At 44.1% G+C, this 27,250-nt stretch overlaps 1 protein-coding gene across 1 annotated transcript in view; it reads right to left on the reverse strand.

Moving 5' to 3' along the window:
- LOC137333373 (meckelin-like) overlaps positions 1-27,250 on the reverse strand; it is an 81,900-nt gene that overhangs the window by 44,928 nt on the left and 9,722 nt on the right. The window contains exons 2-13 of the mRNA XM_067997516.1: positions 25,614-25,696; positions 24,566-24,644; positions 24,087-24,162; positions 21,813-21,879; positions 20,585-20,620; positions 18,191-18,262; positions 14,812-14,927; positions 12,234-12,333; positions 9,280-9,357; positions 6,548-6,613; positions 3,172-3,316; positions 348-456 (exon numbers count right to left, since the gene is read on the reverse strand). Coding sequence (XP_067853617.1) covers positions 348-456; positions 3,172-3,316; positions 6,548-6,613; positions 9,280-9,357; positions 12,234-12,333; positions 14,812-14,927; positions 18,191-18,262; positions 20,585-20,620; positions 21,813-21,879; positions 24,087-24,162; positions 24,566-24,644; positions 25,614-25,696 — 1,027 coding nt within the window. The remainder of the gene's footprint in view (positions 1-347; positions 457-3,171; positions 3,317-6,547; positions 6,614-9,279; positions 9,358-12,233; positions 12,334-14,811; positions 14,928-18,190; positions 18,263-20,584; positions 20,621-21,812; positions 21,880-24,086; positions 24,163-24,565; positions 24,645-25,613; positions 25,697-27,250) is intronic.

The following is a 27,250-nucleotide window of genomic DNA, read 5'->3' on the forward strand; positions in this document are numbered from 1 at the left end:
CCCAGAAATGGTGTCCAATTTCCGTGTGGGCAGGCTGAGCTTACTACAGCTGCTTGTGCAGAGCCATCATTTCCCAGGCACAGTGTGGTACACGGACAGACATGGATGGGTTCACTTATTACATTTTGTCACGCCAGCCCACCCAGAGATAGGATCAAGGGAGGTAGGACTGCGTGGAATCAGAGAACTGATTCCCTAATTATTGAAGTATAAATTTCCTGGCAAAGAACATAATTTTGGAAGAAACGAAACCCTCAGATAGAATAGGATCCACTTAGTTAAAGGGAAAGCTTACATTTAATATCTGAAGGATCCCGCATCGGAATCTTTAATAGCCACCCTCTCACCTTAGTACGAGGTCTTTTGCATACGTGACAGAGCTGGGTGGATTATTGAGACTGCCTCTCCTTCCCGTCAATCCATCAACCAAAAAGAATCTCCGTAATGCTCCAGCTCCTGCAAACAAGACATGAGCACCTTTTCACTGCAGGTTTAGACTGCACCACCCTTGTTTTTACTGGTGTTTTTCCTTGTTGGGAACTCTGGCAGGTCTAGTAAAAAGCTGGCACGAGTAAAAGCAACCAACAAACTGTTGAATTGTCCTAAAATCCCAACTGGTTCACTTAATGTCCTTGAGGGAAGGAAACCTGCTGTCCTTACCCCAGCTTGGCCTATATGTGACTCCAGTCCCACACCAACGTGGTTGACTCTTAACTGCCCTCTGAAGTGACCTAGCAAGCCACTCAAGTCAAGGCAACAGAGGATGGGCAACAAATGCCAGCCTTGCCAGCGACGCCCACATCTCAAGAATGAATTTTAAAAAAAGACTCTGCCCAATCTTTTCAATAAATGGATGAATATGCTCTAATTTAGGAGACAATCTAGTAGAAAAGGAAAACAAAACATGTCTGATTACCTGGGAGACAAAGACAAAATGAACAGAGCATTCAGAGAAGGCATCTTTTGGACATCAAAAAGCATTTGCAATTTTATGAAAGATTTATCTAGCCAATACACTACATTTGTTTAAATCAGTATTTCCCTTTGGACTCAAAGTTCTATGGAAAGTTATAAAGCAAAAGCTTAGACTGCACATACTTATAATGTCACTATGAACTGTTACCTAAAGTAAGTTGCCTTTAAGCAGGGAACATGCTGAACCTGACTGTTCAAAGCAGGTTTTGACGTTGATTTGGAGAATAGGCCACCTCTATGCTTTTTTAAAAACCTTGTTCCCAATTTTATCCCCTCCTGTAGGTGATGGGGAAAACTTTCCTGTTCCTGGGCTTATTGGATCCATGGGCGCAGCAAACACAGGAAATTCAGGCAGGGAGGAGTGCATGCCCGTACAAGACTCCTCCCGATTTTCCTGTTTTCACTGCACCCATGGCAATCCGATACACCCAGGCCCAGGACCAGGAAATTCTACCCTGCTGTCTGTTGCCGGAGTACAACTCCAGTACCTCATCCAAATGGCTGTTCTTCCAATGTGAGGCTCGACTGAGAATCTGTAGGCTACTTGAATATACGAACATGCGAATTAAGAGCAGGAGTAGGCCATTCAGCCCCTCGAGCCTGCTCTGCAATTTGATAAGGTCATGGCTGATCTGATTATGACCTCAACCCTACTTTCCCGTCTACCTACTATAACCCTTGACTCCCTTGTTAATCAGGAATCTATCTAACTCAATCTTAAAAATATTCAATGACCCTGCCTCCACCGCTCTCTTGGGAAGGGAGTTCCACAGATTCACGACCCTCAGAGAAAAAAATTTCTCCTCATTGTCGTCTTAAACGGGAGACCCCTTATTTTTAAATTGCAGCCCCTAGTTCTAGTCTCTCCCACAAGGGGAAACATCCTCTCAGCATCTACCCCTTCAAGTCCCCTCAGGATCTTAAATGTTTCAATAAGATCACCTCTCATTCTTCTAAACTCCAATGTAAACAGGCCCAACTTGTCCAACCTTTCCTCATAACATAACCCCCTCATCCCAGGAATCAGTCGAGTGAACCTTCTCTGAACTGCCTCGAAAGCAATTATGTCCTTTCTCAAATAAGTAGACCAAAACTGCACACAGTATTCCAGATGTGGTCTCACCAATGCCCTGTACAGCTGTAGCAAAACATCTCTACTTTTATATTCCATTCCCCTTGCAATAAATGACAACATTCCATTTGCCTTCCTAATCACTTGCTGTACCTGCATACTAACTTTTAGTGATTCATGTACTAGGACACCCAGATCCCTCTGTACCTCAGAGTTCTGCAATCTCTCTCCATTTAAATAATATACTACTTTTCTATTCCTCCTGCCAAAATGGACAAGTTCACATTTTCCCACATTATACTCCATCTGCCAAATTTTTGCCCACTCACTTAACCTATCTATATCCCTTTGCTGGTGTGTGATGCCCCCCTTGAATATGGGAGGCATCACACATCAGCCTGATGGTATTATCATCCCAGTGTCCACAATGATGTATTTTCCAGTAGAAACCACTGGATAGCAATAGCAGGGGCGGACCCCAGCTGATTCTGCCCTTCCCTAGACCAGTCCTAGGGCAGTCAGAAAGACTGCACAGCCTGGGGCTCTTTTCTCTAGAAAAGAGATGGCTGAGGGTAACCTAAAAGAGGTCTTTAAGATAATGAAAGGGTTTGATAGGGTAGATGCAGAGATGTTTCCACTTGTGGGGGAGTTTAAAACTAGAGATCATAAATACAAGATAGTCACTAATAAATCAAATAAGGAATTCAGGAGAAACTTCTTTACCCAGAGAGTGGTTAGAATGTGGAACTCACAACCACAAGGAATAGTTGAGGCGAATAGCATAGATGCATTTAAGGGGAAGATAGATAAGTACAAGAGGGAGAAAGGAATAGAAGATTATGCTGAAAGGGTAAGATGAAGTAGGGTGGGAAAAGGCCCGTGTGCAGCATAAGTACTGGCAAAGGCCAGTTGGGCTGAATGGCCTGTTTCTGTGCTGTTATTTCTATGTAATTCCATGTAATATCACCCCTAACACTGGACCAACTAAGAGCAACTAACTCAGCACAAAGCAGGGATTGAATCTGTGATCTCTCTAGTACATATGGAGGACTACCATACTGGTCAATCCATTTCGCCATTGTGCGGTTAGGTGCCCCATAGAATTAATGAATACAGCGACTTACCCAAGCCATTCCGGTCTAGATTCAGATTGCGCACGGGGATGGGCCAGACCTTCATCTGTCCTTGACTATCATTGTACTGGAGAAAGAGCTCATAAAGGACAGGCTCTGGAAATCGGCTGAGAAGGTCTGAGATCCTCACCTTGCACTGAAATAAAACAATAAACATCGCTCACCTCTGCATGTGGTCTCCAACTCGGTTCCAATTGTTCAAGAAATAATTTCAGCAGTTTGTCAGTTAGGTTAAATTCAGAGGTAGAACCTCGTTCGAAAATAACTTGCATTCTCGCTGTTTATACATTTAGGTTAAACAGCTGCAAACGCAATGGTGTCTGACCGTTAACAAATAAATCTTCAATTTACCGAAACTTGGCTTGACTGGGTGTTACTGTGATAATTTGATCACATAGAGGTAGGTTCAAGTTCAGCTACATTTGTCAGTTCAACTCTAAAACAGCTCAATATCATTTCAAAGGCTCTAGCCTAGAAGTATGATGCTGTGTTTTCTGATGTATTTATTCTGAGATTGGCCATTTCATGTACATGAACTGGAATGTACATTGGCGGCCGTGCCTTCAGCTGCCTAGGCCCCAAGCTCTGGAATTCCCTCCCTAAACCTCTCGGCCTCTCTACCTCTCTTTCCTCCTTTAAGCCGCTCCTTAAAACCTACCTCTTTGACCGAGCTTTTGGTCACCTGTCCTAATATCTCCTTATGTGGCTCGGTGTAAAATTTTGTTTGATAATCGTTCCGGTGAAGCGCCTTGGGACATTTTATTACGTTAAAGGTGCTATATAAATGCAAGTTGTTGTTGAATGCTTTAAAAAAAAACTGACCTCATGTCCTTCGCTGAATTCTGCTGTTCTGTGAGGTGCATTTACTGCTTCTTATGGGCTAATCAATGAAGTTCCAGTGTAAGCGGATTAAATTGTAAAGCCTGCACACAAACGTACTCCAGTGTCACTCCAGTTATACCGTACTCCAGTTGTAATTACACCGATGACTCACTCAATATTTCATTTTGTGTATCTTAATTTGGTTGAATTTGATGTCCAGCTAAAGCACTGACTTGTTGTGAACCTAAATTGGCCTGGACCCATTCAGAACTTGGAATGAAACCTGGCCAGCTCATAGTTCTGAGCAACAATCATGTGGTCTCTATACCCATGTACCATATAAAGAAAAAACTTGCACTTATCTAGCGCCTTTCACCACCTCAGGATGTCCCAAGGGGCTTTACAGCCAATAGTAATAGTTTTGAAATGTAATGTAGGCAATACAGAAGCCAATCTGCGCACAGCCAGGTCCCACAAACAGCAATGAGGTAATGACCAGATAATCTGTTTTTTTTTTAGTGATGTTGATTGAAGAATAAACACTGGCCAGGACACCAGGGATAACGCCCCACATCTTCTTCAAAATGGTGCACTGGGATCTTTTGCATCCACCTGAGAGGGTAGACAGAAGCTAATGTCTCGTCGGAAAGACGGCACCCCTGACAGTGCAGCACTCCCTCAGTACTGGACTGGAATATCAGCCTAGATTTTTGTGCTCAAGTCTCTGGAGTGGGACTTAAACCAACAGCCTTAATGACTCAGAGGTGAGAGTGCTATCAACTAAGCCACAGCTGACAAGCTAAATAACTACCCACCACTCCTCCTACCCTTCCATTGCTGGCTTGCTTTCTCATTCACTGGTTTTCCTTTCCTACCTTGGACGATCCATGGAGACAGACAAACAAACATTCTTTCAATTAAACATGATGGGGGAAAAATGCAAATAAGACACTTTCATGGCACAGTTTTTCCTCTTCATTCTTTCATTTTTAGATAAAACTTCTTCAGTCGCCATGGTTAGTGAGAGAAAATCTATTGCATTGTAGAGTGAGCCAACCATTAAAAAGTGATCTCCGTGGCAGCCATTTCTCTTTCCCTATCAGCTCAGGCCAGTTTCATGAGCTTGCAGGAGCACAGACAATGGATTGATCAGACAACGAGGGGCAGACTTCATCACAGAAACTGCGGCAGATTTTAAATAACCTGGTTGTGTATCGACAACTTTCATCTGCACTTCATCTTCCCATCACAAACATGCAACAATGCTATTTTCAATACATTGGCACCAATACAGACCAAACTAAAGGCATAGATAGCCGAGGGTAGGGATCTTATCCTAGGAAATGTGCTTCATTGTAAATTTAATTTTTTAAAAAAAACTTATAAATTAAACCTATATAAAGAAAAAAATGCACCAATACCCCACCTGAAGGCAAGCCTGCCAGTTGGGGTGATGATCTCGCTGCAGTTCTGAGCATGCCAGGAGCAGCACCAGGCATACCTAAAAATGAGGTGCCAACCTGGTGAAGCTACAACACAGGACGACATGCATGCCAAACAGCAGAAGCAACATGCTATAGACAGAGCTAAGCGATTCCACAACCGACGGATCAGATCAAAGCTCTGCAGTCCTGCCACATCCAGTCGTGAATGGTGGTGGACAATTAAACAACTAATGGGAAGAGGAGGCTCCGTAAACATCCCCATCCTCAATGATGGCAGAGTCCAGCATGTGAGTGCAAAAGACAAGGATGATGCGTTTGCAACCATCTTCAGCCAGAAGTGCCGAGTGGATTATCCATCTCGGCCTCTTCCCAATATCCCCAACATCACAGAAGCCAGTCTTCAGCCAATTTGATTCACTCCACGTGATATCAAGAAATGGCTGAGTGCACTGGATACAGCAAAGGCTATGGGCCCCGACAACATCCAGGCTGTAGTGCTGAAGACTTGTGCTCCAGAACTAGCCGTGCCTCTAGCCAAACTGTTCCAGTACAGCTACAACACTGGCATCTACCCAATAATGTGGAAAATTGCCCAGATATGTCCTGTCCACAAAAAGCAGGATAAATCCAATCCGGACAACTACCGCCCCATCAGTCTACTCTCAATCATCAGCAAAGTGATGGAAGGTGTCGTCAACAGTGCTATCAAACTAAACAACGAACCATCCTGTTTTAGTGCCTGGCCTCTCGCATATTAAGGCAGAGGCCCTGACTGGGATGTATCCAACCAAATAACACACAAATAAATTTATCCACACAGTCATGGCTCAACTAATTTCTGTGCTGTTTGATCGGGTACATCCGTTAAATAAATACCATAGCCAACGCCTGTACCTCTAGCCAACGCCTGTACCTCACAGACAGTGATCACTGATCTTCTCAGACAATGGGAGATTTCCTTTCTTTACCTTTTGTAGGGATATTATAAACACGTTCTTTATATATTACAATCATGATTTTGCTACAGAGGAATCTTCCCCATCACTTTTAGATTTAGTACAGTCAAACAAGGATGTCTGCTTCTCTTTAGAATTACTCACGGACTGAACGTAGGAAGAGCCAAATCTGTATGCTGCATCCAGCAATATTTGGGTGTCGGGGCATAGCTGTTAAAAAATATAAATACGTGCATTAAATAGGTTGAAGTAATTACTCGATTGATTGAAAATCTTTGTATTTTATCATTTCTCCACAAAAGCACAGTTTATCCGCATTAACCACTTGGAATATCGAGAGTCATTTCTTTACACAGGATCAATAATGAAAAGAACAGTAACACTTTGCTTCATAGGGCACGAACAACAACAACTTGAATTTATATAGCGCCTTTAATGTAGTAAAACATCCCAAGGCACTTTACAGGTGCGTAAATCACACAAAATTTGACACCGAGCCACATTAGGAGATATTAGGACAGGTGACCAAAAGATTGGTCAAAGGGGTAGGCTTTAAGGAGCACCTTGAAGGAGGAGAAAGAGGTAGAGACGTGGAGGGGGAATTCCAGAGCTTCGGACCTAGGCGGCTGGAGGCACGGCCCTACGTGGGGGATTAAAATCAGGGATGGGCAAGAGGCTAGAGTTGGAGGAGCGCAGAGGGTTGTAGGGAGGTTACAGAGATAGGGAGGGATGAGGCTGTGGAGAAAAACAGTTCTATAGGAAGACTTTAGTGGGTATTTAATTATAATGCAGGAACAGTTTTGTAATTATTGCGTTACACACCTTTCAGAAATTAAGCAGGGGAGTTAACATTGCTGAGTTATGCATCAAGTGTTTCCGTTATCTAGGAGACATCACTTGGTCCCAGTCAGAGGAGGGAAACCTGTGAGAAACAGGCCAGAGGCACAACCTTCTGATAACTGATCTCTAATGGATATGTCTTCCTTCATTCCCTCTTTATACTTACACGGTATTTTTATCAATGTGAACTAATGGAGAAAAATATATCCTTAAACATCCCTTATTCTTATAGTGGGTTACTGGACTGTGCTCAATTTTTAAAAATAATATTGCATTACTAAACATGATGGAAATGAATGTTAATATAAACATTAATATTTTTGGGCAGCTAGGCGCCACAGCCTTACAAAATTTAGATCCCAGACTGCACTGTCTTTCTAAGCTGCCTACGTGAATCTCTCCAGTTTACAGTTGGGCTGCATGCGAGATGGCTACATGGTACAAATGTGACTCATTTCAAGGGAGAGGATATCCTGACAGGGCAAGTCTCAACCCGCTGAATATATTTCCTGTGGTCTTGTGGCTGTTGTGGAGGAGTCCAACTGTCCCAATCTGACCCACATGAAGGAGGAAGTGTTTTGCCCACAGGCAACAGTGAAGGAGATAAAGAGACAATGAGGTGCAAGTATGAACCAACAAATATCGATGATTCATGGCTGCAGCTGCCATGAAAATGCACTAATAAAACCACCCAATTCCTGTTAAATTGTTTATTAGGAGCAACAATAAGACATTGAACAAAATCGGAGGTGTGAGATTTTCAATTGAGAATCAGAATTCATATCTGAATAGCCTACAGCTTTGATGGAGCCTTTCGTTATCTGTCTTCTTCATCAAGAAAAACAAACAAGGTAACACCGCAATTTTAAAATTCTCATCCTTGTTTTCAAATCCTTCCACGGGCCTCGGCCCTCCTTATCTCTCTAACATCCTCCAGGCCTACAACCCTCCAAGATCACTGCACTCCTCCAATTCTGGCCTCTTGCATATCCCCGATTTTCATCGCTCCACCAATGGCGGCCGTGCCTTCAGCTGTCTAGGCCCTAAGGTCTGGAATTCCCTCCCTAAACCTCTCTCTCCTCCTTCAAGACGCTCCTTCAAACCTACCTCTTTGACCAAGCTTTTGGTCACCTGTCCTAATATCTCCCTTTGTGGCTCGGTGTCAAATTTTGTTTGGTAACGCTCCTGTGAAGCGCCTTGGAACGTTTTACTACGTTAAAGGCACTATACAAATGCAAGTTGTTGTTGTTGGTGTTGTTGCATGGGCACAGCACAAAGTATTTCGACTGGGCAGAGTGGCACATTTATAGAGAGGGCTTTTCCTGGTGTCCCTTTGCATTACGGGAAATGGGGTGCTCTATCATCAGTCAGATCATGACTTCAGCCAGAAGATCACAATCTTATACATGAGACTCCCATTGAAGGTGGGATTTTTTGACAGACCTGACAATGCGATAGAGCCAAAGATAACTGTCGCCAGGTCAGGTGTTTCAAAGGTCTGATGTTGGTGGCTGGGACTGCAGAAAGTTTGGAGAAATCGGGATTGAGGTATCAAACTGTGCAATTATTCTGTTTTCCCTTTCCCGCCACCATAAATCCCGTTTGCAGATCTTTTTCCCCACTGCTCTATAACCAGCATTAGGAGCTGTGTGAGAGGATTCTATGAGTTTCGACTGTCTTCCTGTAACAAGGTGATCCACCTCTGGGCACTGCCTTCTTCATGCCTCAGCCATCATCAGAAGATCACCGAATGGGTAAATTACAGGTGATGCACTTGTCACCTCAGGTAATTCTTCCCCTGATGCCACAAGCCCTCCCAACAGTGATTTTTCCTTTCATTTTCTCCGACCTTCTCTTGACACGTGCCATTATTGGCTGAGCTGGAATCAGGAGCTGAGTATGGAGAATCTCCAGGACAATCCACATCCTACGATTGGCATGCTGGGGCTTTGATAGAGCATAATATTCCAGCTTTAACCATTTTTAACAGTTCACATAACAGCAAAACAGGAGAGTGATATCATGAAACCTCTCACCTGTAAAGTACCTCCTCTTACGTGTTCCCAGCCCAGAAAATGTCCATGAGCGTCATATTTTACAATTTTTAAGGTGATCTGTGGCCAAACAAAAGAGACAGCGTCAGAGTAGGGCACAGAAAATGAAAACATAGCACAGCAATTCAGCAAAGACACTGGGGGTAATTTTAACCTAACTCGCCAGGTGGGAAACCCACAGGATCGGGGAGAATGCTAGTTTTACACCCTGCCCAATATTATTCTCCGTTGACTTCAATAGGGAGTAAAATCTGTCGGGGTGTAAAACCAGCGTTGCACCCGATCCCATCAGTTTTCTGAAGGGCGGGATAGGTTAAAACTGGCCCCACAGTATCAGCTTTTCATTCCCAGTCACATCACGAATTTCCATTCTTACCCATTGGAATTCACTTCTAGTGAATCCAGGTGTGAAAAGGTGAAGGTGAACTATGCACAGCAGCTCAATAATATCCATCAATTTGCCAGGTTAAAAAACGACAGCCACCATTGTTAGCATGTGCTTAGCACCATGCATGAAATGGCCTAAGGCTCATTTGCAGCCCATTTTACATCTCTATGGCCTTGAGCACAGCTATGTCTTTGTGTGTCACTGGAGACCTCACTCATGGCTTGCCTGGCTGTGCAACACTGCCAAAGCTGGCATTCAGCACTCTTCCCTCTTCTATCTTGGTGTCCAGTGAGAGAAAGTAGGGCCATGCTTTGAGGAGTTGGAGCTACCCCGGCAACCATAGGGCAAGAGAGAAGGCTCTGTGGTAAAGTGCTGGGACTCTGCTTGGCAACAGCCCAGAGTGACATGTTTGAAATCAGGAGCTCAGTACAAAGGGAGCTGTATACTGAGGCACAGCCCAGCACTCCAAGCATTCTTCAGAGTGACCTTTGAGCAGGATGCGCCCTCAAGAAAAAGATAGCGAAGAGATTTCTCTAAATGATCCGAGTGATCAGAAGAGTTGGAGGTATTAGGCGCTTGTGTAAAACGGGTGATAGCAAATCGGCAGCCCATTTTACAGCTCTCCTGATTTTTTACTTTCGATGCCTGGAAATAAAAATCGGGAGAGGTGTAAAACGGGCTGCTGACTCGTTATCGCCCGTTTTACACCATCTCGCAAAGTCAAAATCTACCAACACAAGGGAACTAGAGGCTGATACATTTCACAGATGTACAACTCGGTTAGCTGTTAAATGGATTGGGGAACGGTTGTCACCATGGGGGTGCTAATGAAGTAATAACCTAACCTCGGAATTCAGGTGACATCACAACCCATCAAACTGAAGAGATAGAGCTTTATAATGGCCATCTAAACCTTGTGGTTACGTTACTTTCATCAAATCACTCCAGGACATCTGCTTTTTATACACTTAATTTTCTAGGTTAGTTTTAGTTTAATTAGGTTTCTGTCTTAGGGCCGATAGCAGCTGTTGGTGCAGACACAAACCGTCAGTGTGCCCCCTGGCATAGATTCAAAGTGAAAGACTAATATTTGTGACATTATTACTGCAGGGCTATTGAAAAATAATTTGCAGCCAACTGCCGAGGAATTCTACAGCCAGTCAATCCGATCAGGGAGTTACTTCTGCTCTCATATCTCAGCCAATCATTTTTTTGACTTCTTTTTGATGACCAATAAGAACTTGCATTTATATAGCACCATTCACAACCTCAGGACGTCCCAAAGCGATTTACAGATAATGAAGTACTTTTGAAATATAGTCTCTGTTGCAATGTAGGAAACGCAGCAGCCAATTTGAGCACAGCAAGCTCCCACAAACAGCAATGAAATAAATTACCAGGTCATACGTTTTAGGTGTTGGTTGAGGGATAAATATTGGCCAGGACACCAGGAGAACTCCACTGTTCTTCTTCAATAGTGGAATGGGCGGAGGGCAGGTGGGGCCTTGGTTTAACATCTCATCTTAAAGACAGCACCTCCGACAGTGCAACACTCCCTCAAGTACTGCACTGAAATGTCAGCCTGGATTATGTGCTCAAATCGCTGGAGTGGAACTTGAACCCAAGACCTTCTGACTCAGAGGTGAAAGTGCTACCACTGAAGCATGGCCTAAGGCTGCACTGTCGTTCGTATCCAGCAAATCTCTCCGTTTTTGCCAGGGTGCATCTAGAATTCTTAAAATGAGAATTTACCCAGCTCTGCAAGTGAGATTTAAGTACTCTCCATTAGGCTTTCTTCGGGGAAACGTACAAAAAACATGTTCTAGAGTGGGAGTCATATATTTATTACGGATAAGGTGTTTTTATGGCACAGCTTATAGTGTGCCAGATATCTTAGCATTATAAATATACATCACTATCCTCACTGACCAGGAATGCTGTTTGCCAAAGTCAGCCACAGGCACCAAATTATACTCTTAGCAAAAGGAATGGGAGTATTTAAACAGAACATTCAGCAGATTCAATGGGTGGGGTAGAGGGTATATTAATACATGTTCTGTGGAAGGCACTTTCATTCATTCCACACCAACTGTAATGCACAAAGCCCTATAGGATCCTGCTCCGCCCTGTATTCTGTGTTCCTCTATAATTGTTTGGCCTTGATCAAGGACCGCAGTAATATTTAATCACCAAAATCGAAACTCAAAAAAAATTACTTTTCTCTTCTTGTTTTACCTCATTCTGAGAATATTAATGATTTAAGAGATGTTCTGGTGCCTTGTGCATTTCTCTTATTCTAATTTATTATATTATTGGCATCATTAGAATTTTTTGCAAAAAAGACATTGCCTGTTTTGAGATCTTGGGGGTGTTCTCAGGACCTTCAACATCAGCAGTTACCACAAGACATAAGGACCACCACGTCACCAGAAGTGGCAGAGGCTTGTCAGCAACAAAATGGGCAATGGCTCTGGCAGGCCAGATTAACCTGCGGATCAAAATGGGCCCATCCTGCCCCATTACTGCATATACATCACCGCATACTCGCCTGAGAATCCTTTTGGAAAGAGAGTCCCTTGGGGGCTGTTTGTCCCAGGGATGCTGCTATGTTGCTGTCCACGTAAAAGAGTTTAGGGAGGTAGTTAGTACTGCAGCAAAAAAGGGGAAAAAAATAAAACAAAGATTAACCAGCCTGAAAAATGAAGAAAGGTTAAGCGGCCATCCTACTGTCTGTCAAAAGGCACGATAAAGGCAGGTAACGGTCACGAGCACAGAAAAAATAATTTGCCAAACTTATGCCACCTGTAAATAGCCTGGCACCAACAATCCTTTAGAAAAGTACACCATCAGAAGAGGCGGAGAGGTTTAAGGAGAGAATACCAGAGCTTAGGGCCTAAACAGCTGAAAGCACGGCTGCCAATGGTAGAGCGATGGAAGTCGGGGATACACAAGAGGCCAGAATTTGAGGAATGCAGAGTTCTCGGAGGGTTGTAGGGATGGCTGGTCAGTATTGAGTTAGCTGATCTTAACTGGTGCAACAGTGGAAGTGCTACAATTGGTTGTTGCCAGGGAGAAGAAAAATCAGACATGGTTCCTGCTCACTTCCTGCCCCTGTGACCAGTACAAGCTTTAATCTGTTGTCGTGCCACTCTCTATAAAATGAAAAGAGGTCCAGCACCACAATGACATGGTGCCATGCCAAATGTTACAAAGGGGCCATTAATCTTTCAACATAACCAGCCTAGTCCATCATTCACACACTTTATAGGAAGGAAACAAAAAACTTTGTATCGTCTGACTAACTTAAACAGGTTCCTCAAAAACATGCACATTTGTCTTTTTAAAGTTATTCTACACTATTGGATTAAAAGAAAGCAACATTTTTTTCCCAGAGGCTGCACACATTCGCCGGTGGCAAGCTCTCTCACCAGTAATTTTCTTTAACCACCGGTTTAGCAGTACCAACAATGAGGGGGGAATTTTGACTTTGGGCGATTGTGTAAAACAGGTACTATAGGATCAGCCACCCGTTATATAGCAAATGAATATCGGGAGAGATGTATAACATGCGACTGATCTGATATCGCCCATTTTTACACTATCGCCCAAAGTCAAAATTACCCCCACAGTATGTGTGTTTTTTAATAGCATAAACTATTTTCAGGTGCCTTGCCCATGACTCTGAGGCTGAGGCAGTCTGATAGGCAACTGAGCGGATTCAGCACTTCGTCTGTAAGATGATCTGGTTCACTAGACACCATCCCTGGGTGTGCCATTGTCCTGAGCTATGGGATTAAATGATTGTTACACGATGGGATCCTTTACAGATGTACCATTTACTTATCAGCTTTATTGTCATCAGTTAAGTATTTACTTTACACATTTGAATCAACTGGCCTAGTCATGGCCTAGACATAATCACCTTTGTGCTAAACGCAAACAATTCAATAGTTTGTTTCCTGCATTTAACCCATACAAGGGAGGATAGTCAGAGTTGGGCAGGACTTAGGCCAAATGCCAGTTACAGTAGGAGGAATATAGGAACTTTGGTCTTGATGGATTGGCAGACCATAGCAGTGAGCAAAATACACCACAGTGATGTAATTATTGGTTCGCTCCATACCACACATCAGCACTGGCTGAGAGGGCAGGCAGGCCTCCTGTTGCCCGACCCTTGCCAATGTTACTCTGAAACCAACTACGAGGAGGTGCAAGGAAATGACTGGTCTTGTCCTCTGATTTTCCCTGCCAAATGAAGAAAAAGTAATCATTTGGTTCCCTTGATGCGGTGCAGTGCAGAACTGAGCCTGGAGGTCCCCGATTGATCCTGCATTAGCTGAACTCAAGTGTGTACTCCGGATCAGGTTTAGCAGTGATACCCTCCAGTTGACCAGCTGGAGGACATTCACAGTCTGGGCACACTTGGACTGGCACCTTGGAAGCTACACATTTGCACGAGTCAACACTCGCAGGAGAGGAGGGGGAGAAAACTGTACAACAGCATGAATTTTGACTCAATTATGTTAGTGCATCACCAATTTTGTCAGAAGCATTAACATGCAACTCACCTTTAAAATTTTAAATTACCCAAAATTTAATGCAATTAATAAATCTGAGCAACAAGTTGGCTCAAGACAGATACCATCAGAAGCTGGGGAACAGAGGGTGGTGTGGTGAAAGACATCGGGAAGCTGGCAAAATACATATTTAGAAATGGCAGGATTACACTTCAAGGCAAACACCACAAGTACCGGGAGCACAGATCTGTCCCAGAAATTCAGGGGTCAAGGGGTCATTGGCAAGGATAAAATTCCCAGACAACTGCCAAGTTTTTGCAGTAACATTTGAGAGTATTGGTACCAAAACTTGTGACACACACACACACACACACGGACACACACACACACGGACACACACACACACGGACACACACACACACGGACACACACACACACACGGACACACACACACACACGGACACACACACACACACGGACACACACACACACACGGACACACACACACACGGACACACACACACACGGACACACAAATAACAGATCGGGAATCGCTGCTTCTAACAGAAAAGTGGTGTGGCAGCGAGTGGCAAAGGATGTTACACTCACGTGGGATTTATCGAGCTGTACAGTATGTAGGCCTCGCTGTTGTCTATGGAGTTCACATTCAGTACCACCAGGTTAGTGAGGAGCTGGCATGCTGTCTGATTACCGTAGGTCAGGTTCTAAAAAACAAAGCTCATTAGGTTGATTCCAGAAACACCTCAAATCACAGAATCTTACAGCAGAGAAGGCCGCCATTCGGCCCATCTTGGATGCTGAGGCGGCCTTTCAAACCAAACCAAAACTGAACCCCAGCTGGTATTGATCTTTTGAGCCAGGTTTGAATGCTGGGATTAACACCAGAACTGGGAAAGATATCGGATATCTGCGTGCGGTTTAGGATTACATGGAACCACAAATCAGGAGGATGTAAGCTTGTAATAACCAGGCTTCATTGTTTCCAAATGACTAAAAGAGAAGTAGTGGCGATTTAAAAATACATATTTTGAACAGACCTTGTGAGACAATCCAAACATATCTGATGCTCAATGTTACAGAATGAGTGAACGTGAACCATACAAGGGACATGCTGTGGGTTCAGCTCTAAGGTATTCACTGATCTGTGGTAAACTTATCCTCGCTCCATCACTGTTTGTTTCAGGAGTCAACAGGGCTTGGGTCATATTGATTGAATTAATGCTCACTCACTCTGGGGAAATAGTGGAAATTATTTAAAATATGAATATTTATATATGCCACTAATAGTAAATGCTCTACCATGTCCATGCATAAGGACTGAGCTAAAATCAAAAATCATCACATAGTTACCTACTCTAACTCAATCTTTCCTAAGACCTCAAAATTATGGGACGCCTTACCTCCCTCAATCATCCCTTCCTCCTACAACCTACAGGCTTTTAAAACTCAGACTTGCCATCACTCAGTTATTACTTCTTGATTCATTTTGTCTTTTTTTCCCACTCTTTCTTTTAAATCTTGATGGTTCCTACACCAAGGCTGAGGCCCATTCAATTGGGTTTCTCGGATTAAATTAAACACAGTGCCAGCAGTACGTGCGAGACCATAAAAAACACAATGAATTCACCAGCAAGACCACCAGCTCAACTAGGCTGGAGAGGGGAGAAAGAGTGAATTGGAGATTGAGAGGAGAAGAGTGCCAGTATGAACTGTGAGCGTTAGAGAAAAGAGTGTCTCTGAAAAAGAGTGAGGAGTTGGATGGGGTGCAGTGCCTCTGTGAACTGGGACTGGATGGGGTGAGTGCATTAGTGAACTAGAACAGGGGGGGAATGTATGTGGGAGAGTGACTTGTTGTTACGTTTTTCCTCCTAATTTAAAAGGGCAGTGAGACATCCATTTGCACTTCAGGACCGCTTTAAAAATACAAGTTGTTGTTATGTTCTTTACACCAACGCTCACTGCATTAAAAATGTTCTATTATTTGTCTGTATATTTATTTCAGAATAAATTACTTGCGGCAGTACACTACAAAATGTTGGAAAATGCACCGACGAAGCACCAAAAATCAAAATATGCTGGGGGCAGGTCCCTCGGACCCCCCTCCCTGGAAATACATTTTTACCATCACCTCCCCCGTTGAAAAAATTGTACTTTTGTGTGTTTCAGTCTTTTCCCCTATAATACAAACTGATGGTATACTGGGTATAGTTACAGCTGAGGTCATGACAAGTGAATACTGATGTTAGGAGGGTGACCAAAAACCATGGTCAGAGAGGTGGGTTTTAAGGAGGGGCTTAAAGGAGGAGAGGGAGTTAGAGAGGCAGAGGGGTTTGGGGGGGAATTCCAGAGCATGGAGCCAAGGTGGCTGAAGGCACAGATGCCAATAAAGAAAGAAAGTCTTGCATTTATATAGCGCCTTTCATGACTTCTGGATGCCCCAAAGCAATTCTGCAATATAGCCAATTAAGTACTTCTGAAGTGTGGTCACTGTTGTGATGTAGGAAACGCGGCAGCCAAATTGCACACAGCAAGATCCCATAAACAGCAATGTGATAATGACCAGTTCATCTGTTTTTAGTGATGTTGGTTGAGGGATAAATATTGGCCAGGACATTGGGGGGGAACTCCACTGCTCTTCTTCAAAATAGAGCCATGGGATCTTTTATGTCCACCTGAGAGGGCAGACGGGCTTAGATTTAATGTCTCAACTGAAAGACAGCACCTCCGACCATGCAACACTCCCTCAGTACTGCACTCATGTGTCAGCCTAGACTTTGTGCTCAAGTCTCTAGAGTGGGACTTGAACCCACAACCTTCGAACTCAGAGGCGAGAGTGCTGCTAACTGAGCCAAGGCTGACACCTTGGTGGCGCACAAGAGGCTAGAGTCAGAGAAGGAAGGTTAGAGGGTCAAGGGTGGGATTTTTGAGGAGGGGTGTGATGGCAGCAGTTTTGAAAAAGGGGACAGTCCCTAAGGAGAGGGATCCATTTACAATGTTAGCTGGCATGAGGACCATGAAGGAGAGTTGGGTGGTCAGCAGTTTAGTGGGAATGGGGCCATGGGAGCAGGAGGTGGATCTCATGGATGAGATGAGTTCAGAGGGGGCACATGGGGAGATGGGAGATAAACTAGAGACAGACGACTGTTCTGGGTTAGGGTTGGCTTGATGAGCAAGAGGAAGGAAGGAGGTGCAGCAGATGTAGCTGAAGGAGACAGTTGGTAGTGGAGAAAAGAACCCTGGGGTTATGTTCACTTTCCAAGATGATCCTAGAGTAGTGGGTGGTTTTGGCAGAGGAGAGTGAGGCCCAGTAGGGCTTGATGCATCCAGGCAGATCTAGTGACAGATGGCTAAACTAGTTGTGTGCCAGGTACCATTAAGCCTACGCCTCTTGGACTTGAGGGAGTGAAGGTGGCAACCATACCGGGGAAATGACCGGGATGGGAGACAGTGAAGGTTTTGCTGGGGTCAAGGACATCGAAGTGGAGATGAGGGAGTGGTTCAGCAAATCAATGGCTGCAGAGGTATTGTGGTAAATGGAGAGCCAACAGTTGGGCAGTTGGGAGTCTGAAAGTGCAGTTGTGACTTGTTTGTCAAGTCATGCCCGTACCTAGTGGTCCCTTTCCCTTCCTCCTGGCCCTGCCATGTCTTAATTGCTTGCTCCTTCAGCCTTGGCAAAGGTTGAGATTTTTTTTAATGCTCTCCAGAAGCTTTCTGCATTTTGTGTCCCCTTCAATCGTCTCCATTACTTTAAATTTTCCTCTCCTAAGAGTGGTGTCATTGCTCGACCATACTGAGTCCGCACCTGTAGTTTTGAATAAATACTCAAACCAGAAAACTGAGTACGTTCAGCACTTGAGATTCAGGTGGGTCTTAAAGCAGCTCTAATTTTAACCAAATTAGAACCAAGTTACAGTGAAGACAAAACTCATCCCCACCAGGTCATTCAAGATTTGTGTTTTGAACTTACTGAACACGCCAGGTAACTTGCTTGAAGATGTGTTTCATACCAAATGGTAGCTGGCAAACGGGCAGATCTGGACTGAAACAAAATATTACTGAAATTCAATCGTACATCATCAATAATGGACAATGTATTATGTTTAAATTCCTCCTTCTTCCCTGTTCCCCTCGCCCAAGTCTTTGTGCTGGGGCTATGACGTCACGTCCGCTGCTGCACTCGGGTACCTCACCCAAGTATCGTGTGTGTGTATTCAACTGTGGAGGGGAAGCTTCACAACCAAGCCTCGTTCCCACTCCTACCTCGTGCCCCCAAGTTCCCACTTTCTAGCAAGGATCACTGAAGAGTGATCAGGAGTTGGACCGTCGGGGGCAAAGTTCAAGTTCAGCGGGGTCGCAAAATGGGCGGTAACGGATGGGGCGCCTGTTAAACACCCCAGCTGATTTTCCTCTCCATTGAAGTCCATGTTGCCCCCACCTCCTCCTCACTCACCACCCCGCCCCGCCAAAGTTGGATTTTACCCCTTTAAAAGGTGAATTTTCCTTCCCTAGCCCAGACTCACTGAGGCTAACTGTAACACCATAACCACCCTCTTGTCTGAGGTCAGTTAGCTCAAGAGACTGGAATCGTGCACCTGGGACCTTCCTTGTCTGTCAGGCTCAGTTTCGCACTGAGCATTTACAAGCTAAGCCGTCGGGACCGCCAAGTCACAAATCGAACTCCAGCTTTTAAAACTGAACCTTGTTGGTAAGGTCACCTGTTACCATTTCAAGAGCTTAGGACCGTGATAGCCACTGGGGTTTAGCCACCCTCGCAACTTCCACACACTAACAGCGGAGGCTGATACTGTCAGGGCGTTGTGTTCTTCTGGCCAGCTGGATTAGCTTGGAAGCAGGCGGTTGAAGTGCATTCAAGCCATCGCTGACTGTTGTTAGCGCAGACTTCCATTGGGTTGCCAAGGAGCCAGGCGCAGTGGAGAAAATCCATGGTCATGGAAAACATTGAGCCATTTGGAAATGGCAGAATAAGGAGCACAGACTCAGTGAGACCACCCCTCAAATAACAGAAGTGCAGGTAACTCAAACAGAGAGCCGCATCCAACAATATTTATCTCACATATTATAGTGGAGAGTGATTTCACTTGTAAAAGTAATGTAAAACCTAGAGATGTGGACTCTAATGTTTGAGTGCTGTTTACAACAACTTGCATTTATAAAGCATCTTTAATGGAGCAAAACATCTCAAGGCACTTCACAGGAGCGTTACCAATAAAAATTTGACACTGAGCTATATAAGGAGATATTAGAACAGGTGACCAGGTCAAAGAGGTAGGTTCTAAGGAGTATCTTAAAGGAGGAGAGAGAGGTAGAGAGGTGGAGAAGTTTAGGGAGGGAATTTCAGAGCTTAGGGCCCAGACAGCTGAAGGCACAGCCACCAACGGTGGAGCGATTAAAATCTGGGATGTGCAAGAGGCAAGAATTGGAGGAGCGCAGAGATGTTGGAGGATTGTGGGGCTGGAAGAGGTTACAGAGATAGGGAGGGGAGAGGCCATGGAGGGATTTGAAAACAAGGATGAGAATTTTAAAATCGAGGTGTTCCCAGACTAGGAGCCAAAGTAGTCCAGCGAACACAGGAGTAATGGGTGAATGGGACTTGGGACAAATTAGGATACGGGCAGCAGAGTTTTGCGTGAGCTCAAGTTTACGGAGGGTGGAAGATGGGAAGCCAGGTGGGAGAGCATTGGAATAGTCTAGCCTAGACGTAACAAAGGCATGGTTAAGGTTTTCATCAGCAGATGAGCTGAGGCAGGAGCTGAGACGGGTGATGTTACGGAGGTGGAAGTAGGCAGTCTTGGTGATAAGCAAGTATGTGGACGGAAGTTCATCTCAGGGTCAAATAGGTTCAGCCTTGGACAGTGGCCAGGGAGAGGGATGGAGTCGATGGCTACGGAACGGAGTTTGTGACGGGGACTGAGCGCAATGACTGCGGTCTTCCCAATATTTCATTGGAGGAAACTTTTGCTCATCCAGTATTGGATGTTGGACAAGCAATGTGACAAATGAGAGACAGTGGAGGGGTCAAGGGAGGTTGGGGTGAGGTAGAGTTGGGTGTCATCAGCCACTTGTGGAACTTGACGTTGTGTTTTCGGATGATGTCGCTAAGGGGCAGCATGTAGATGAGTAATAGGAGGAGGCCAAGGATAGATCTTGGGGGGACTCCAGAGGTAACGGTGCGGGAGCGGGAAGAGAAGCCATTGCAGGAGATTCTCTGGCTGTGACTGGATAGATAAGAATGGAACCAGGCGAGCACAGTCCCACCCAGCTGGACGATGGAGGAGAGGCGTTTAGTCCCTAAAGATTACAAATAAGCATAAGTCGATGTTAAAATTTAAAAAAATCTTACCGGCAATCTAACATTTCCAAAGCAAAGTCCTCCTTTCTGAAATGAGAATCACAACCTAATTACAGAATAGCACAAAATAACAAACTCACAAAAGGAAGTTCTGACCATTCAACAAGTGAGATCATAGGTACACCCTTCCATGGAGTGCAGAAACAAAGATTATACCCCATTATTCTCATCAACATTTCAGTCTCCCCCCAGAGACCCATTAAATGCAGGCAAGACATATACCCCAAAGAATGGGCGAAGAAAAATCAGAGGGGCTGCCAAACTAAGCCTCGCTTATGATCCTGTTAGAACCTGGCTCCGAGTGCCACAGACAGAGGCTTGACCATAGACCATGCTCTTACTCAAGGCACTGTGGCTGTCAGTCTTGACTCAGTGGGTAGCACTCTCGCTTCTGAGTCAGAAGGTTTGTGGGTTCAAGACCCACTCCAGATACTTGAGCACCTAAGCTAGGCTAACACTTCAGTGCAGTACTGAAGGAGTGCTGCACTGTTAGAGGAGATGTTAAACCAATTGCTCTATCAGATGGATGTATAAGTTCCCATGGCACTATTCAAAGAGCTGGGGAATTCACCTGGTGACGTGTCCAAAATTTATCCCTCAACCACCATCACTGATTCTCTGGTCATTTTATCTCATTGCTGATTGTGAGACCTTAGCATTCACAAATTGACAAAGAAATACATAGGCACATAAAAGCTACAACTTGCAAACAGGCCATTCAACCCAGACCAGTCCATGTTGGTGTTTATCCTCTATGCGAACAAACAGTTCTAATCACATTGACCCACCCAGTTACCATAACGCCATCATCCACCCTGTCCAAACTAATCTTGAATGTTGACATAGTTTCTGCCTCAACCACTAACCCTGGAAATGAATTCCAAATCCTCACAACTCTGTGTGAAGAAGTTTCCCCTCCGTTCTAAATCTCTTACATTTAATCTTGTATCTTTAGCCCCTCATTCTTGACCACTCAACTGCTGGAAGTAGTCTGCCCCTATCTAACCTGTACTAATCCTTTCATAATTTTAAACATTTATGACATTGCCTCGTAATCTGTGTTGTTCTATTGAAAAAAGAGCCAATTCTTTGTATATGTATTTCCTTGTATCAGGCAGAATCTGCATTGCAAAATCCAGACTTTATTTGGGCAAAATTCATGTTCACCCTATGGGTGTAACAGTGACTCTGCTGATGTTATCAACAATAAATCACATACCAAGTTGTTAGAGGGACACGTGCAACTGTTGGTGGTCAATATGAAAGTTTCCTGGCAGGATACACACCTAGCAAAGAAACAGAAAACGTACATACCAAATTGGAACTGATCCAGAGTTCACGTCAATTAAAAGTCGATTAGTAAAATAAACAAAAGTTACACAAAAGGGCCAGTACACACAAAGTGACTTTTAACAGTTGTAATTTAATTGTAATGTGCTGTTGCTACAGACTGAGAAAATCAACTTCCACCCCTGTAATCTCTCTCACAATGATTTTTCAGTCTCCTCCCTCACCCCCTATACATGGGGCTGTGGGGAAGGTTGGGTGGTTCTCAAAGAGAATGGACTTAGCCAGTACCAAAAATGTTCTATGTTCCTAAATCTGCTTCCCAGTGGCTCCAACATATTTGCCTGTCTGAAAACTCCCTTCCACAACAACCAAATTCCTTTAAGTTAAGCGTTTTTGCTCCCCCAATGGTTCAATTGGCAACTATACCAGTGTTGTCCAATAGAAATTGCTGACTCGCCACAGATGTGACTATGTCGATACCATTTCAGGCACATGCATTAATTTTAGTAGAAAAACAACAACACCACCACCAACTCACCTTTATTGTAGTAAAATATCCCAAGGTGCTTCACAGGAGTATTTTCAAACAAAATTTGACACCGAGCCACAAAAGGAGATATTAGGATAGGTGGCCAAAAGCTTGGTCAAAGAGTTAGATTTTAAGGAGCGTCTTAAAAGGAGGAGAGAATGGTAGAGAAACGGAGAGGTTTAGGGAGGGAATTCCAGAGCTTAGAGCCTAGGCAGCTGAAGGCACTGTCACCAATGGTGGAGCGATTAAAATCGGGTGATGCGCAAGAGGCCAGAATTGGAGGAGCGCAGAGATCTGAGAATTGTAGGGCTGGAGGAGGTTACAGAGATAGGGAGGGGTGAAGCCATGGAAGGATTTGAAAACAAGGGTGAGAATTTTAAAATCGAGGCGTTCCCAGACCGGGAGCCAATGTAGGACAGCGAGCACAGGGGTGATGGGTGAACAGGACTTGGTGCGAGGTAGGATACAGGCAGCAGAGTTTTGGATGAGCTCAAGTTTATGGAGGGTGGAAGATGAGAGGCCGGCCAGTAGAGCATTGGAATAGTCCAGTCTAGAGGTAACAAAGGCACGGATGAGGGTTTCAGCAGCTGTTGAGCAGGGGCGGAGAAGGGCGATGTTACGGAGGTGGAAGTAGGCGATCTTAATGATGGAGCGGATATGTGATTGGAAGCTCATCTCAGGGTCAAATAGGACGCTAAGGTTGCGAACAGTCTGGTTCAGCCTCACACGGTGGCCCCTACATAAACTCAAAGTACGTAAATGTATTTCACATGTGTATATTTACCGAACAAACATCTACCACCATTCAGTAAACAAGGAAGTAAAGCGCTCACAACGATCAAAAAACACTCTCACACTCTGCTTTTCATCTTACCATTTTACCAATAAATGCACAAGAAGGTTAAAGTGCACATCTATACACTGTGTGAATGAGTATTGAGATCACATGCCTAATGAAGGTGTCTATACCTCATTTTTTATTTACTAATCAGAAATACAATTATCCACATCTGGATTCACATTTTGCTACAAGTGACTAATATATTGGACAACACTGAACTATACCACCTAGTGAGGTACTGAGCCAAACAGACCAGGAAAATCCCAGGTTTGTATCCCAGTCTGAGTTGAATTAGGAACAAAGGAACGCACAGAACTGGAAGAGGTCATTTTGGTTCATCCAGCTAGCCCCAATGTTCAAAAAAAAATTACACACTATTCTATTTTTCAATCCTCAGACTTTTTCTCGGCCAAATACCTATCCAGTTTCCTCTTAGATTAAGTTAACTGATTCCAGATGTGGTGTCAATTGGGCTGTTAAAATTAGCCATGCCTGATTGCTATCCAGCCACTTCTGTTGGAAAATCCATGTGCGTAGAGGACAGGATCAGGATGAGCCATGAGCTGTATAGCTTGCCGACTCCCATTGTCTGGTCTTACACATGGACGATGGCCACTTGCGCAAAATCTAGGATGGGAGCCGAAGCTTGTGGAATTGTACCCCAGCCAGAGTCAGCACCTTGGTGGGAGGAGGAGGAGGAGGAGGGGGAAATGGCAGGAGGATGAACATTTAAAAAACACAAGGAATTCTTCAAAAAACCCAAGGAGGTCATGTTCAGGCACAAGATTAGATATGGACAAATGAATATTATTCATGGATGGTGAGACACTTACATGTTACCCAAAGCGTTTGGCATGGTTTTGTTGGAGCAGGTTTGACAGCTTGCTGTCCTCAAGGCCAAATTCTCCTCTGTAAAAAGGAAAAGTCTGTGAATTCTCCCTCAATCCAAATTACTGATTTGAAGCAGTTTTTTTTTCCCTACAGAATGAGCGCCTCGAAATGTAAATTAAAGTTAGCGATGTTTTTCACTTGTTGTGTGCCCTGTTCCAATTCTACTACGAACAGCTTACCCGCAGTTAGTAACTCCTCTGATCAGAGCCAAAAAGAGCAACAAGTCCTCAAGTTCAATTCTCAGTCTGCGCCGAGCCAGCTGATTTCAGCTGGTGCAGCAGTTGAAACGCTACAGTTAACTTCAGCTGGGGAATTTGAAAAAAATCAACCACGAACCTTGGTCGCTGACTATTGTTGGAAATTGCCTGTGCAGCTTACTCCAACAGGTAGCAAAGCCAGTCCTAGGACAACGAAAACATACCTCGAACTTGGTTGTCTCCACATTGTTTGCAGTCTGTACACGTCAAGCAGAGCCTCCTGTCCACAGACACGACCTGATTCTATACAGTCGGCAAATGTCAAATAAATAATATTAATTATTTGCGTATCATGCAATAATTGGCAGGTGTCTTTTCTATTGAATTGGATGTGACTGGACACTTCCTTCACAGGGTGAGATTTACAGTAACGACACTAGGTTGAAAACTACAAGAGGAGTGAACCACCTCATTGGGCAGAGATAAAATTGGCAGGATTTTCCTGGTCCACAGAAGCGCAGCTGCTGTCAGCTACCCATGGAGTGGTTCATGGAGACCCCAGTCCTCCCCACTAGCTTCCTGGTTGAAGAGACCAGCATGGAAGAGGGAAAGCAGCAGTGGGCGAGTGAAACCGGAAAAACAGGCAGAACTTACTTCTTCATTGCAATTTTATTTCCTAGTTTTCCCATCCATCCTTAAGGACAAAAAAAAACATAAAATGCTTAAGACTTCCTCATTCTTGGTCACCATCCAGTGACTCCTCCTTGAAAATGGGTGTGATTGGATATGGTGTGAGGACGGGATTGGGCTGGAGTACGATATCACCACCACCAACCCCCCCCAATGGAATACCCGCCGACGCACACTGTCTAGGCTCACGCATGAAGGAGGGTCATGGGTTTGGTTACAATGGGAGGGGGAGCTGCCAGCAATCCCCTTAGAATCATAGCCTAGCGCAGAGTCAACCCCACCAGGAGAGAAAACTGGAGGGGGAAGAAAATCTATTATTCATCAATTTTAATACATGTCACATTACCCAGTGGCTGGAAGCACCGCATAATACCTTGGCTGACTGCAGACGAGTGCTTGTGCCTGTATTTAATCTGGAGTGATGGCACTTAGTCCCTTCTAATACATGAGTGTTTACAGTGCTGCATTATGCCATGGTAATCTTCACCCTGCTCTGCAACTTTTCTAAACTGTCAATCAAGCATTTAAACTCAATCAATGAACAGAGTGTTTTCATTTACCAATTTTCCTACAGTCACTTACATTTTCGTTGCACAAAGTGCACTGAGCTATAGGCGATCCAGTATCAATCATTGTATAATCATCATTACAGATACAACGGAGGCCTAGGAGTGAAAGCAAACACAGTATCAATGAATTAAATCAACTTATAAGCTATATGTGATCATTTTTCCATTGGAAGTGATCTGATTCAGCGCCAATCAGTGAATTCTCAGATGATTCTCGTTTTCAGCAATTCTTATGCTAATTGCGAAACACTAGGCCCCAAAACCCACAAGCCTTCCATTGCAGGGATGCGCCTGCCAGTTAACACCAGCAGCAACCCCACCATAATTCGGAGGATTGGAAGTAGGTCACCCTATTAGTATACTTGGGGTACATCGTGGGCACCCGCCTGCCAAGGAGGCGTGCCAGGGCTGCTTTCACTCGGCATATCAGCCTGCCGATATCCCACCAGGCTGGGGCTGGAGACACTCCCAGCCTGGAAGTCACAAGCCCATCTTCTGCCACTGGTCTTGTTTTGGCCGGGCAGAGGCTTCACCCCTAACAAGGCCTGTAGAAACTGCCAGGGAAGGCAGGACACGGTGTATCCCAGTATCGGCTTAATTTGTGACCCTTCCGCTAGACTCCCCCTGGAGTTACGACAGGAGTGCAATGGAAGGGCTGCAGATTTTCAACCCTACTATTAATACATGCGGAAGATACAATACTATGGGGAGACGGATTAGTTTTGGATTGCTTTAGCAAAAAGCCGGCACACTGATGTCTGTGGGAGCTTGCTGCACGCAAATGGGATGCCATGTTTCCTACATTACATTGGCTGCAAAGCACTTTGAGACGTTCCAAGGTTGTGAAAGGCGCTATATAAATGCAATTTCCTTCCTTCCTTCCAAACCACATATATAATGGACCGAATGGATTCCTTTTGTGCTGCAAACATCGTTGGCCTATAAATTTGTAATATTGTTCTTTTATATATTATATGGTAAATATATTCTTGAGTCTTTCCCCCTTATCAAAATGAAGGCATGTGGACAGATACGGTCATCAAAGTGGAGGGAGTTTAATAATCTCCCTCTATTCTGATGTTCTGATCTAATAGATGAGGTTATTAAAATGGAGAGAGCACCATATGATAGAATAGAAATCAAAACATTCAACAAATGTAATAAACTACTTTAATATCCACATGCATTGTCAGAAGGAAAAGTTAACCCATCTTTCTTTTTCAGGAATGTTTTTATTTCATATTTTCAGTATTTACCTTTTTCTTTTTACCAATGATCCCTGTTTACAATAGCGACTGAGTACATCACCTATAATAACAGGGGTTATTTACAGTTTCATTATATTTCCTCATCATTTCCCATATCGTGGATCTCATGAGGCCCATTTATTTGAGCCTCTGTCACAGCAACGTGAGTTTAATACAATTATTTCTATCTGCAAGCATCACTGAACACAGTACCAATAATGTCTTTGCAGGCCTTTATACTGCTGATGATTCAATTAAGCTAGGTTTCACTAAGAGATGAACACTGCCCATTCTCCGTATCCTTCAGAACAATAAAAAAGGTCCTATCAGAGAACATAAAAATCAATGTCACCAATATAAACATCTTTTCTTCCCCTCCAATTTTCTTCCTTCATCTCCAGAC

Source organism: Heptranchias perlo, chromosome 16, assembly GCF_035084215.1.
Source record: "Heptranchias perlo isolate sHepPer1 chromosome 16, sHepPer1.hap1, whole genome shotgun sequence".
NCBI lineage: Eukaryota > Metazoa > Chordata > Chondrichthyes > Hexanchiformes > Hexanchidae > Heptranchias > Heptranchias perlo.